Source organism: Dasypus novemcinctus, chromosome 12 (assembly GCF_030445035.2).
Source record: "Dasypus novemcinctus isolate mDasNov1 chromosome 12, mDasNov1.1.hap2, whole genome shotgun sequence".
Taxonomy (NCBI): domain Eukaryota; kingdom Metazoa; phylum Chordata; class Mammalia; order Cingulata; family Dasypodidae; genus Dasypus; species Dasypus novemcinctus.
The window spans coordinates 103702422-103716514 of NC_080684.1; the positions used below are offsets into that span (position 1 = coordinate 103702422).

The window sequence follows — 14093 nt, forward strand, 5'->3', positions numbered from 1 at the left end:
GGGAGGGGGTGCACAGCAATCTGTATTTTTGAGGGAGGACACTTGGGCCCCCAGCTCCGGGGCAGATTTGAGGGAAATGGAAACTGGGGACGTGAATCCAGCCTCCGGGGCTCAAGGCAGCTCAGCACCACCAGCCTTGAATTTCAAAAACAACCTTATTAGCGCTGAGTGCCGCCTGCAGGCCTCCCTGGGGCCTGGTGGGGTATGTGGGGGCTCCAGGCTCCCCCATCCTTTTGTCCTCGCCCTCGATCTCCTCCAGCCGCCTGCGGCACCCACCTGGGCCAGGCTCCTGCCACTGGCCTCCCTCTCGGTCTAGGTCAATTCCTGCAGCTCCCGGCATGGGGCCCATGTCACCCCACCTGCACTCGGGCCACACCCAGGACGCCCGGCGGCTCAATCGCACCGCCCTGATCCCATCTCTGAGCACAGGGCATGAATTCAGCACCGGCAAAAGGGTCCCACGTGCCCTGCCCCACAAGCCCCAGACCACCGAGTCACTTGCCACCAAAGTCGGTGTCTTGTGAATGCCCCCAAGCCTAGGAGTGGCTCCCAGGGCCACCAGGTAGCGGTGACCCCTCCCTGGCCCTGCTCCTCACTTAAAGGAGACAGAGAAGCCGCTTTTAAATGGCAATCAAGGAGGTGTCAGAGAAAGTGGGAGGGACAGAGGGAGAAACCCAGCCCCAAAACGGCCGGCTCCTGGGGGCTCTCAGGCGCTCACCATTTACGCATCTGTTCAACAGGCATATATGGAGCGCCTATGGTATGGCAGTGACTGAGACAGGCAAGGAGTCAGACAAAACCCAAACCCAGCAGTAGATAAATAAAGCAGAAGGGGGAAGGAGAGAAAGCGGCAGTAACGCCCCCAGCCCTGCCCCGGGCCCCCCTGCTGAGTGACCTTTACGGACAAGCATTGTGTCCACCGCCCTCCGTCCTCCGACAAATCTTTGAGCTGGCTATTGCTATACCCATTTCCCAGAAAGTGAGGGAAACTGAGCGTCTAATGCGTTAAGGCCACACGCAAGCTCACCAGCTAGGAAGGGGCACCCCAGGCCCTCGTGGCCCAGGGCCCGCGGCCTCACTACCCTGCAGGCCAGTGGGCCTCCCTGAGCTTCAGGCTCCTCACCTGTACAGTGGGGATGCAAGGGGTTCTCAGAGGCCCGGTGCGCAGCAGCCTTGTCATTAGGGAGGCTGTCCCCAGAGGGCCTCGCTATTTGTGGAGGACAGCAGCCGGCCAGACGCGCAGGGCGCAAAGCCAAAGAGGGGCCCTGGCCAGCCCAGGGCGGGGCGCCCGGGCACCCCTGCCGGTGGCTGAAGGTTGAGACGCCCTGTTCGGGAGCCCGGGCCCTCTGGGAGACTCGAGGCCTGGTTTCCCCCAGCCCCCTCCGCAGGCCTGCGGGCCCCCTGCCTGAAGCCGGCTGCGCTGGGACCCAGGCCCTGGCCCCCCACGCTCTGCTGTGGCTCCCCAGGAACCACCTCTCCATCCCGTCTCTCCTAGTCCCTTTCCCTCTCCCACAGAGGCCCCAGCTCCCTGCATGGCGGCACGGCCCTGCCTCTGAACCTTAGCTCCCGCTGTTCCCAGCCTGAAGTGCTCTGCCTCTCTTGACCAATCATTTGAAATTCAGTCAGTTTCTCCAAAGTCCCATCAAGTACCTCCTCCTCCGTGAAGCCTTTCCTGATAGGCCTGAACCCTCCCTGCGAGCCGGGTTCTCAGCTTTCTCTCTCCCGAGGCCCTGGTCACTTTCTGCCTGGAATCTGTTACGTGTTTCAGACCTGGCTTGTTTCTGGCTTGAAGCTAAGCGTTTTGCTACCAGACCAAACACAATTTTCTTCCTCTTCTCTAAAAAAAAAAATCTTTTTCTGATGACCAAATTAATACATATTTGTATAGAAAAATCTGGAAACCACAGAAAAATACAAGGCAGAAAGTTATACCATCCGCAGTCCTCATGCCCAGACAGGACCATTTTGCTCCGCTGTATTTCCTTCCAGACCTTTTTATATAGGGACTTAAAAAAATGTGGGATTACGCGGCACTCACTCATTTGTAAAACACACTCTTTTGTCTAACGGATCACACATCTCCAAGACAGACTTCCTTTTGTGGATATGTTAAAACTCTTCACCAGTCAGCACGAAAAGGAATGAAGTTCCCATACATGCTGCAAGAGGAATGACCCTGGAAATCAATATGCGCAGTGAAAGAAGCCCAACACAAAAGGCCACGTATATTCTGATTCCATTTCTACGAAAGGTCCAGAATAGGCAAATCCATAGAGACAGAAAGCAAATTAGCGGTTGCCGGAGGCTGGGGGTGGTGCAGAGGGATGGGAAGTGACTGCTTAATGAGTATGGGGTTGCCTTTTGGAGTGGAAAATGCTCTGGAACGAGATAATGGTGGTGGTTGCATAACATTGCAAGTGCACTAAATGCCACTGCATTTGATGCTTTGAAATGGTTAAAATGGTTAATTGTACGTTAGCTGTGTTCACCATGATATAGGTGGCAGAGTCAGGATTCGAACTCAGGGCTGCTTGACTGCAAAGTCCCCGCCCTCACCCACCACCAGGCTGCAGGTCCTTTTCCCAGAAAAGGCTCAGAAACAACCACAAGTTTGCCTCAGTTTGGGGGGGCGGGGCGGGGGCTGTCACAGACTTTCTGAAGCCCAGCCAAAGTCCCCCATTGGATGGGACTAAGGGGACAGTTCAAAGCCCAGGCTTCCCACCTCCTGGCTGTGTGGCCTCTCCAAGGCTACCCTACAGGGGGCCGAGAGGGGTGCTGGAAACCACTCAGGCAATGTGCCCAGCGGGCTCCCGCGGGCTGCGCCTGGGGATGGCGCTGGGAAAAGGCAATGGAGAGGAGGGGGCCTGCCAGGCCGCTCCAGCTCCCAGAGGAGCACGCAGCCCTCCAAGCAGGCAGGACCCCCTCCCTCAAAGCCCGCGGAGCCTGAGGATTTTCCAGATGAGGTGTCACCCCAAGGCTAGGCATGAAAGTCTGGGATGAGAAGGGGCAAGAAGGGGCCATATCAAACTTGTGCCAGCTACTGGCTCCCCCTGGCCTGAGGCCAGCACCTGGTAAGCAGGTGGGTGATCTCTCGTCCACCCTGCCCACACTGCCCGCTCCGTCCCTCCCCTCCCTGGCCCTGGGCATCGCTCTCTGGTCCCTGGGAGGCACCCCCTCTCTTCCTTCTGTGCACAAAGTCGCCTCCTCACAGAGCCCCCCGGCCTACTCCAGCCCCTGCCTCGCTCCCCTCTCCTTGCCGGGTGCTCGCTCTGTGCCTGGAGCAGTCCGCCTGGCTGCTGGGCACTCTATTTCCTGCCATCAAGTTTATCCTCTGTCTCCCCTGCTAGGGTGTGAGACTCCCACGAGAACGGAGTTTCTCTGGACCACCATCACCTACCACGCTGCATGGCACATGGTAGGTGCCATTCAATTTGTTAAACGAATAAGCGAATACAGTCATGCCAAGGACCACCTGAAGGGGGTGCTGGAGGGTCTGCAGAGCAGCCGCTCCCTGGATACAGAGAAAGGTGGTCAAGCTCACCTCGCCAGCTAGGGGGGCCCAGAGGCCCTGGGGGCTGTTCCCCATTCCCCGGGATTGCGCCTGCCAGGGAATGAAAGGGCTGGATCACGGGGCTGAGTGCAGAATCCTCTGCCCAGCCTCAGTTTCCCCATCTGTAAGATGGGTCACAAGTTCTCCCCTGCCTGTGCGCTGACTCTGTGGGCTCCAGCGTCTGTGATACCGGGAGGGGCTCCTTCCCGCCCCACGGGTGTTTGGCTGCAAGGTGACAGAAGCTCCCGGAACTGCTTAGTCCTGGGCATGTGGAGCTGAACAGAGTGGGGCAGCACCTTTATTCCTGTCACTATTCCTACCACCTGCCATCTAACCCGGGCCTTTTTTTGGACAAAAGGAAGCCAAGGCCTTCTCCAGGCCCCAGTCTCACCGGAAAGGCTTTTGCTGCCACCTCCTGCCTTTGGTCAGCCTATTATCAGGGGGTCTTGCCAGGCAAACATGTCAACGCACTTCTCCAATCCCCATCTGTCCCCAAACTGTCCTCTTCCTCCGTTGGCTCTGCCTTTGTGCCTGCCGCTGGGACCACCTCTCCCGAGGCCCCTGTAGGCCTCTGGGCCAGGACACCCTATGTCACTGCTCCCCGAGTTTTGGAGGCTACTCACTCCAGCCTTTAGGGCACCCCATGTCCTGCCAGACACAGGGGCACCGTTTCTATTGTTCCACCAGGCAGGTCCACTCTCAGGAAACAAGTCGCTGATTCTCTCCTCTGGTCCCAGCCCCAGGGGTAGACGCTGGCACCATGGCCCAGACAGGACACCGAGGCAGAGCGAGTCCGCTCCAGAGGTGATGTGACCCCCGGGGCCCCAACAGGCAGCCTCGAGGGGCCCCCTCTGGAGCCCACCGACCCAGGATCAGGACGAGGTAAACAAGCCTTGTTGTGTTCTCCAGACAGTGGTTACTTTGTTGTCCCCATGCTGCCCCGCCCTTCCTCCCCCCCAAACTGCCTGAGCTCGGGGCCTGGGGCTTCTGCTGCTCCCCCTCCTCCTGGCAGGCGGCTGCCTGACTCCCCTCCCTCCAGGGGGGCTCTGGGTGCCACCTCCCCCGGCCTCCACGTGGGCCCCCCCTGCCTGTCGGCCCCCCACTTTCTCGCAGCACGGGAGCCCCAGGGCAGGTCCAGCTGACCCAGCTTCGCCAGGCCTGGGGGACGGGGTCAGGCACAGGGGTGCAGACCGAAGGCTGCAGGGGGCGGGAGGGGGCGAGCGGGACCTGAGGTTTCGGATCCGATGCATTGGTGCTGGTTCTGAGTGTGGGCCTCAGTTTCCCCATTTGTGGAATTTGCTTAAAAATACCCAACTCCTGAAGCTGCCAGTCCAAAGGGCACGGGTTCTTGAGCGCTGAATTCACGTTGCCACTTACTAAGCCATTTCGTCCTCTCTGAACCTCAGTTTTCTCATCGGCAAAATGGTCACGGAAAAAGGCACAGGCCCCTTATGAGTATTTTGAGAAGGAAAGGAAGACTGTAAACACGGACGCAGACTCAGCCAGTGGATCCATCTGCTCTGCCCAGCCTCAGTTTCCCCATCTGTAAAATGGGTCACAATATTGTGCTGGGCTGACAACGTGCACAGTCCCGTGCTGGGCGCGGGAAGAACAGCAGCGAGCGGGACAAAACAAGCCTGCAGGTCTGAGGGGCCCGAGAGAAGTAAACAAGCAAACAGTCCACACTTGTAGCCGTTGTGTTGCCACTCGGGCCTGTCTTGGCTTCTATGCTGGGGCCAGGGAGGCCGCCCTGGGGGCGGGGCCGAAGAGGGGCGGGGCTTCATGGGTGGGCGGAGAAAAGGCGGGGCCGGAGGCGCTGGGGCCAGTCAGACAGAGGGGGCGTGACCTCGAGGGGCCGGTGGGCGGGGCCGAGGGCGGGCCCGGCGGGCGGAGCGTGGGCGGGGCCCTGCGGGCCTACCGGGGCCCCGGCCGGTCGCCGAGCTGCAGACAATACGCCTCCCGGAGCGCGCCCCCTCCAGACGCCGCCGCCGCCGCGGGGTGAGTGCCATCCCCTCGTGTCCCCCCAGCCTCGCTGCTGTCCGGCCCTCCGCACCCGGCAGGTAAACGCCCGGGGGCGGCCCTGGGTGCCGGGCTGGTGGAGGGTGGAGGACCCGGGCCAGGTTTTTCCGCGCCAGGGGAAGTGTGGGGTGGAGACACTCCCGACCTCGGCTCCGCGACGCCCCTTCTCCGGCCGGGGGCTCCAGGTCCCCGCCCCCGATCGTTCCAGCCGCGGCCCCTTGCGGGCCTCAGTCTCCGCATCCGAGCAATGGGGTGGCCGCCCGCCCTGCCCAGGGGCCCGAGGTCCCCTGGCCCGGCGCCGCCCTCCTGCGCGGCCTCCCGGGGCAGGGCTCGAGCTCGCTCTCCTGGGGGTCGGGCCGGCGGGACAGGAGCGCGGGGCTGTCCGTCTCCCCTAAAAAAAAAAAGGGGGAAGATGGCGTCGGGCACCTGTCCCGCCGGGATCCGAGGCGCCCCGAGGCGCCGCGCACCTGCGGAGGGGTCGGAGAAAGGCTCCACCGTGGGGCGCGGGGAAAGCGGAACAGGAACTAGCGCGCGGAGCGGGGCGCGGCGGCTGACCCGCACCTGCCCACGCCCCTGCACAGGTGCGCACCGCGGGCGGAGCTGGGGTTCGAACCCGAGGCGGGGCGCCCGGGGCTTGTTTTGTCAACAGGGAGCCCCCCCGGGCGCGCGCTTAGCGTTTGCAGGGCCGCGGGCCGCGTTGCAGCCGTGAGCCTGGAGGGTCCCCGCCGCCTGCCGGGCGCGGGGTAACAGGCTCTGGCGGGCCCGGGGCTGGCTGAACTCCCGCGGCCGCGCTTCGGCCTCCCGGACTCGGGTCCGCTTTGTAAACCGTGAAGTGCTCCCCTGACCCTCGCCGGGACCACCCACCCCCGTGGGCGGGACGCCGTTGCCGCTGTCGCTGCGTGGTTGGAGCCCCTCTGTGGCCCGCCCTGCATGTGCTTTTCCCGCGGAATCCGCGCCCTTGCTCGCCGAGGAAGGGACAGCTACAGCCTCGTCGTTGCCACCTTGGGAAGAGGAAAGGCGAGCCGCGCCGAGGAAGCCGAAGATTGGAACCACTCTGGAACCGCTCTGCAGGCGGCAGGAGGCAGGAGGCGGCATTCTACAGATGGGGAAACTGAGACCTGCCTCCCGGGAAGGGATGTCAATAAACGCCCGAGTGGCAGAGCGCCAAACGCAAACCTGTTTTCTGGAAGCCCAGCCAAACCTGCGTCCCCTCTCCACTCAGCTGCTTTCCAGCTATGTGACCTTGGACAGGTTACTTCACCTCTCCGAGCCTCAGTTTCTCCTTCTGGACAATGGAGACGATGACGCCATCCCCTCAAGGGGCACATGAGGTGTCTGGCCAGGTGTGGAGAAGCCCTGCCCACCCAGTGTTGGTGGCTGTTAGTGGCACCCTAGAACTATTACTGATCCTTTTTGGGGGGGGATTTGACGTTTTTTACCTCTTGAGGCTGACGTTTTTGGAGGGGTGGGGCAGGTGCGCTCACCGGGCCACCCAGCCGCCTGACCTTTGTTACTTCGCCACTTTCTGGCATTGCCCTGCCTGTTCACTCCTCCCCTCCCTGTCCGCCCCTGGATTTGGGGATTTCCCACCATCTCTGAACCTCAAGGTCACAGGAGCCTTCAGGGACTGACTTAGCTGCAGCTTCTCCACAACCTGGCCACTAGCTTGTTGCACAATTTTCCTTTATTTTTGCTAGTTTTCGTTTAAAATCTTTAAAGCATTTGGGAACACTAACTTACAGGGGGTGAATTTTCAACCAGCGCTTGAAAACTTAGAACGTCCTTTTCCCGGGCTGTGAAATTGTTTAGCCAACCTTCCAAGATGGCTTCCAGTTGCTTTTGGGGGGAAAGGAGGGTGGAGGGCACGCTGCTGAACACTGCCGGCCATCTCAGCAGGGACGTTTCTCCAAGCACCAGCACTGCTCGGAGGCCTTCCAGGGTGAGGTGTCCAGATAACTGGGGTGAAACACTCAGCCCAGGCCCCTTGGAGCCTGGCCCCTCATTCATCTTGCCTTCTTGGTTCAGCTGCCACCTCCTCTGAGAAGTCTTCCCTGACCACCCCACTCTCCACCACTCTCCTTGTCTAAGACCTGTCTTCAGAGCGCAGGGGAAGCGGGAAGTTGTCCTGGGTGTTGATGTGTTCGCTTACGGCTTGAAGAGGAGCTGTGGATGTCGTGTCCCTGCCGTGGCCCGTGCCCGCTGGGTGGAGGGCGGCATACATGTTAGTTACTGTGCGTTGCTGTAGGTGGTTGGAAGACATCCTAGCAGTAAAAGGACATCTGAACTCGCTGGGCCACGGGGAATAAACCCGAGACCCCCCGTGCGCAGGTCCATGTTGCCCTCCTGACCATCCCTCGGGACAGTGCGTGGAAGGTGGCCGTCGGGGAGGAGTTTGGGTCACCGGCGAGTCTTGAGGCTGCGGTAGCTGGTGGTATTTTCCCCTCTCCCTGGAAAGCATCCTGTTTTTAGTGAACGTATTAAGTCTGTAGAAAATTAATGGTCTCTTGCTTCCCCTGTCCCGGGCTTAAGGGATCCCACGAGAGCCCGACTGTTTTTCTCTCTGCTCAGAACAATTCCGAGCGGTGTCGAGGAAGTGTTCAGGCGCGCTCGGGGGTGGTTGGCGTCGGCCACCAGGAAGCCGGCCGGGGCTCGGGAGTGGACATGCCCAGCTACTTCCTCCTCTTCCTTTGTCCTGCCATCGCTTGGCTGGGGCCAGGCCTGGGGAGAAACGTAGAAGGAGAATACACGGGCCCCAGGCTCCTTGCCGGCCCCGGGGCGGGCCAGAGGGAGGGCCGGCTGGTGGTCAGGGCGCAGGGCGGGCGCAGCGAGGGCAGCTGATTTTCCTAGTGTCAATATTAGGATGTGACAATACAAAACACCGGCCGGGCCTCGCGGCGCCGTAAACCTGTTTTTCTGGGGGCGGGAGAAAACGCCCACGCTCGCTTTCGGAAGTGCAACCTCTGTAAGGGGGAAGGCGCCCGCCTGTTGTTTGGGGAGGGTCACTGTGACTTGAATTTTTAAGATGGAGGGGTTTGGGTGATTTTTTTTTTTTTTTTTTGCCCCAAGAGATGACCTTTATTTTGCACGTGTGTCCGTGGCCTGGCGCTCTGAGGGGCCCTCACTCTCTGTAAGGGGGAGAGTGTCCGCCTGCTTTGGGCCAGTGTCGTCAATGACTATCGGGATCCGAGCACACCGGGGTCCGCGTCGGTGGGCATCCCTCCCCATCCTCGCAGCTCTGGGCTCACTGCTTCAGCAGCTGCTGGGCAGTGAGTGCTTACTGTATACCTGGTATCCCGCGAGTCCCCTCGTGCCCACGGCTGCCTGTGCTGGTGGGGCGCTCCCTCTTGCCATTTTACAGCAGGGCCAGCCAAGGCCCAGATTGGGCGTCTGTCCTGCCCCGGGCGCCCCCGGCCAGTAATTGCCAGTTGCCTAAGCCCCGCGCCTCATGGATGCCGCCCCCGCTTCTGACTGGTTTCCCGGGAGCCTCCTGGTTCCCTCGGGCTGTCCCTCTCCCCTCTCCTGCTTTCGCAGGGTCCCCGCTCCGGGCCTGGGCTGCCCGGGCTCCCAGCTGGCGGCGGCAGACAGACAGGTAAACATTTAACGAGATCACAATGGGCTAAATGCCCGAGCCAGGCCTGTTTACCCAAGGTGCTGGGACAGCACAGACGACGAGCAGTTACTTTTGTGCAGGGCAGGGTGGAGGGGAGGGGACTTCTGGGCTGGCCCTGAAGGAAGAAGTGGCCTCCCCTGGGCTGGCACGGCGGGGGGTGGGGGGTGGGGGGGGGAGGCAGAGAGAGGGTGAATAAAGCGGGGAGGGTCAGACGACTGGGGCGCACTAGGGAGCCCCAGGGTGGTGACCAAGGGGGGCGTGTCACGGTCCTGTAGGTGATTTACTAAGACCCCTGCCAGAACCCCGCAGGCACAGGTGGTTCTCCAGACTTACTTTTTTTTTTTAAGGTTTATTTTATTTCTCTCCCCTTCCCCCCCCACCCCAGTTGTCTGTTCTCTGTGTCCATCTGCTGCGTGTTCTTCTTTTTGTCCGCTTCTGTTGTTGTCAGCGGCAGACTTACTTTAAAAACGTGCTTTTTAAACTTAAAAAACTGCAGAATCCAGTGAGGAGTGGGTGGCGAGAAAGGCGCACGCTTCCCCTTTCTGGTGTCGTCGCGGCTCTTCCCGCCCCCGTCGCCCTCCTCGGCAGAGTGGCCCGGTCGTCCTTGACTTGCTCCCCCACCTGTTTTGAGTTCTCTTGATCTGGTTTAAAACCCTTCTACTTCAGGGTACCAGGCACCTTCTAGGGTGTCGTTAATCTGTTGCATTTCCTCAAGCTCCAGCACCTTTGAGCAGGAAAGGCGCTCTGAGAAAAATCCGCCCCCCAACCCTTGTTTACACATGAGCAATTAGTGGGTCAGAGGGGCTCAGCCACGTGTCCAAGCCGAGCTGGACCAGACCCCGGGGTCCGGCGCCCGCCTGGCCCTTGGCGCCGCCCGTCCCCTCAGACAGGACCCAGGCGCGGGTCCCTGACGTGGCTCGCTGGGGTCCGCGCGAGGCCAGGAGGTTGGGGCTTGTGTTCTCTCCTAAGGGAGGAGCAGACCTCAGACCAGCCTTGCACTGCGGCCCTGCAGATCCAGCTGCCCTGGGAAAGCCGGCTTCCCCGCCCTGGGGCGTGGTCCCCAGCCCCGCCGCTGGCGCCTCTGTTTCTTCGGGAGGTCCTGAAGGGTGGCGGTCCTGAAGGGTGGCGTCGTAAGAGAAGTAAAACCGGGGATCTGAAAGCGGCCGCCGTGTACGGCTCGCAGCTTGGCGAGGCCCTGAGAGTTTCCGAGGGGTTTGGGGGATTTGAAATCTCATTCGGTTCTGACCACAGCCCTGAAGCTTGGGTCGTATTTTTGTCCCTGTTGTGCAGCTGAGGAAATGGCAGACGGGGAGGTGAAGTGACTTGTCCAGGGTCACAGGAAGAGGTCTCTAAAGAGGTCAAAAAATGTAGTGATTGCTGGGGGCTTGGGTGAGCTTGTAATGTGCAAGTAATTGTGTATTCATCAGCCAGAAATTCAAAATTACAGATGAAACTGAAGTCTGCCCCCTCGTCCCTTGATAACCACTCCCGTAATTCTATTGTCCTCTCCAGAGGTAATCACTGTGGTCGGTTTGACATGTTTCCTTCCAAATCTTTCTTCCATATATTCGTGTATAATGTACATATACGTGCACATGTAAATATATATACAGCGAAATGCAAACATTTGCATAAATGGCATCACCAAGCAAAATTTTTTTAAGGTTTATTTTTTATTTATTTCTCTCCCCTCCCCCCCCCAGTTGTCTGCTCTTGTGTCCATTCACTGTGTGTTCTTCTGTGACCGCGTCTATCCTTATCAGTGGCACCAGGAATCTGTGTCTGTTTTCACTGAGTCATCTTGCTGCATCAGCTCTCCGTGTGTGCGGCGCCATTCCTGGGCAGGCTGTGCTTTCTTTCGCGCTGGGCGGCTCTCCTTACGGGCCGCACTCCTTGCATGTGGGGCTCCCCTATGCGGGGGACACCCCTGCGTGGCAGGGCACTCCTTGTGCGCATCAGCACTGCGCATGAGCCAGCTCCACACGGGTCAAGGAGGCCCGGGGTTTGAACCGCGGATCCCATGTGGTAGACAGACGCCCTTCACCAAGGAAGTTATTCTGCATCTTGCTCTTGTCACTCAGTCTCTCTGGAGCCCCGCCTCTTTCCATCACCTGCTTCCTAAACGTCACAGTAACATACTCTCTACTTGGTTTAATCACCCCCGTAATGACAGTTCTTTGGATTGTTTCTGATTTTTCTATATTGAAAATAGTGCCCCATATCTTTCAAGTCTTCACTCAGCTCAGAGCTATGCTGAGTACTTTACTGCGTTATCCCGTTTAATCCTCACAGCAGCCCCAGGAGGCAGGTTTTACAGAGGAGGAAACCAAGGCACGGAGAGGTTCGCTTTCCCAAGGATATCCTGTGATCAGAGGTGACACTGGGCAGGCCGGCTCGGCAGCCCAAGCGCCAGCTGCAGTGGGCATCTGGGCTATGTGCCTTTTCAGGGTTAGTGCCCCAAATGCACAGCCGTGACCGCTCCCGCTGGCTGGCAAGGAGGGAACCTGTGCCCTCGTGTGCTCAGTGCTATTTGCTGTGTTGCACACGTGCACTCTCATTTTTGGGGTGACCTGCCCACCCCCGTGTGGATTTAGGAGGAGAGGGGGCGACCGTGGCGCCTTCTTTCACCTAACATTCCTGAGCACCTGTTTCTCCTACCTTCCAGGTCCAGGCGAGGACCTGGGGACCCTGAGCTGAATCAGAGGAGAGCAGCTCCCAGCGGGTGGGGGTGGGGGTGGGGGGCATGCGTGGGAGGCAGACACGGCCTCGGTGGCTGTGCTCGCAGTCAAGGCAGCCAGCGGGGCCGAGAAGCGCCCCTGCTCGTGGGGGCCAGCGGAGGCTTGTCAGAGGACATGGTGTTTGAGCCCGAATTTGCATGGACTTGGCCAGACCAGGGCTGGGGGGAGCAGTGGGGGCTCCCCCAACAAGGAAGAGCCCGTGAAAGCCAGGGGCCTGAAGGGGGGAGCCTTGTTGCCGAGAGGGCTGGCCACCATTTGGGGGCCCTGGAGGAGGGAGACGGCGGTGAGGGGGCCATGGTCAGCCAGGGGAGGCGGAAGTGTCCAGCTTCACTGCCGGGACCTGCTGCCGCCCTGGGGTGCCTCCGTCCCCCTGGCGGCATGTGCAGACTGGGGAGAGGGACGCCAGAGCCTGCCTGTGCTGGCTCCGTGGCTGCCACCCTGATTCCAACTGCCGTGGCCAAGGAAGTGTCCCTGGAGTTGGGGACCCTGCCGCAAGGGCCTGTGACCTCCTACAAGCCCGTGGCCATTCCGAACCTCAGTTTCCTCGTCTGTAAAGGGGGGCTGATGTACCCCGCCGCGTGGACGCATGGCACACTTGTTACCTTGGTGGCGCCCTCTTGGGCAGGTATCTCCGTAAGGATGGTAACCCGAATAAGGACTTATTATTGGGTCATTTTGATGCACCCCGTGTGGGTGCCAGTGGTTCCACCCACTTTTTAATTCAGCACAGACGAGTTTGCATTTCAGGGCTCAGACTCATTTAATCGTCAAAGCCACTCTCCTGATTTCTTTTTCCTGAGAAAAGAAAACCCGGTGTCTCCGTCCGCCCTGCTGGGTCAGGGTATTTCCCGGGACTGGGGGTGGTTGGGGGTGGACAACTGTGCAGCCAGCAGAATGGCCCCTCCTGGGAAGCGGATGTGGCTCAAGTGATTGAGCTCCTGCCTACCACACGGGAGGTCCGTGGTTTGGTTGCTGGTGCCTCCTAAAGAAGACAGTAAGCTGGCGCGATGGGCAGGCGTGGCAAACTGACACAAAAAGGTGAAGGAACAAGAGACACGAGAAGAAAAACATAATGAAAGACCCGACAAAGCAGGGAGCAGAGGTTCCCAGTGCCTCCTAAAGAGGACGAGCTGGACAGCAAGCTGGCGCGACAGGCTGGTATGGCAAGCTGACGCTGCAGGATGGCGCTGCAAGAGACACAAGAGGAACAATGAAAGGTAACAAGAGACACAACAAAAGCAGGGAACAGAGGTGGCTTAAGTGATTAGGCATCTCCCTCCCACATCGGAGGTCCGGGGTTCGGTTCCCAGAGCCTCTTAAAGAAACAACGAAGACAAACAGATGCAGCAATGAGGGGGTGGGGAGAGAAATAAATAAAATCTTAAAAAAAAAAAAAACTATTAAAAAAAAGTAAAGAATGGCCCCTTCTGCACCTTCTCCAGGTTCCCATCTGTAATGGTACAATCAGTCACTTCCTTTTGGGGGGAAGAGCTGGATTCAGAAGCAAATAAAAAGGAGGTGGGTCTCCCAGGGCATTCGCCAGAGGGCCCAGAGAGGGCAGCCTTGGTCAGAGGTCACACAGCAGCAGGAGCCAAGCAGTGACTGGACTTCCTGCCCCAGGGGCTGGCTCTGAGGGGCTGCACTGGAGCCAGGGGGGCGGGAGGGCGTGGCCTGGCTCCAGGGGTCCATTCCAAGCTGCTGCTTTCCAAATTATTAGCAACTCTCCTTTCCACCCACCTCCAGGTGAATTTCCAACTTCCCTTGTGCTTAAGAATTTTCTTTTTCCTTCCTCCGTCCTCCTTTCCTTCCCTCCCTCCCTCTCTTTCCTTTTTCCTTTCTCTTTTTTTCTTGGTTACTTCTCCATCACTTATGAGACGAAACCTGGCCCTCAAAGCAGCCCGTTTTGGGCCAGTGTGGGCGGACCTGGGGTGGAGGTGGAGGCGAGACTCCCGGCCAGGTGGGAGGGAGGGAGGGAGGGAGCGGGCGGGGGAGGGGGAGCTCCGGGCTTGATCTTCCTGCTTCTTCAGTTAAGGCAGATCCCAACGTAAATCAGATATTTTTGTTTTGTTATTTAGTGGTGATGCCCCCTCGTGCATGATGGTAAAAATCAAGAGCACAAAAGGGCGTGTGGTGAAATGTGAGCCTCTCTCCCACCTCTGCCCCCCAGATCTCTGCC

General features: G+C 59.4%; 1 protein-coding gene across 1 annotated transcript in view; it reads left to right on the forward strand.

The window, feature by feature from the left end:
- Nucleotides 1–338: 338 nt before the first annotated feature.
- The window catches only part of BIK (BCL2 interacting killer), a 33613-nt gene continuing 19858 nt past the window's right edge, over nucleotides 339–14093 (forward strand). The window contains exons 1-3 of the mRNA XM_058309140.2: nucleotides 339–509; nucleotides 741–760; nucleotides 5291–5548. Coding sequence (XP_058165123.1) covers nucleotides 339–509; nucleotides 741–760; nucleotides 5291–5548 — 449 coding nt within the window. The remainder of the gene's footprint in view (nucleotides 510–740; nucleotides 761–5290; nucleotides 5549–14093) is intronic.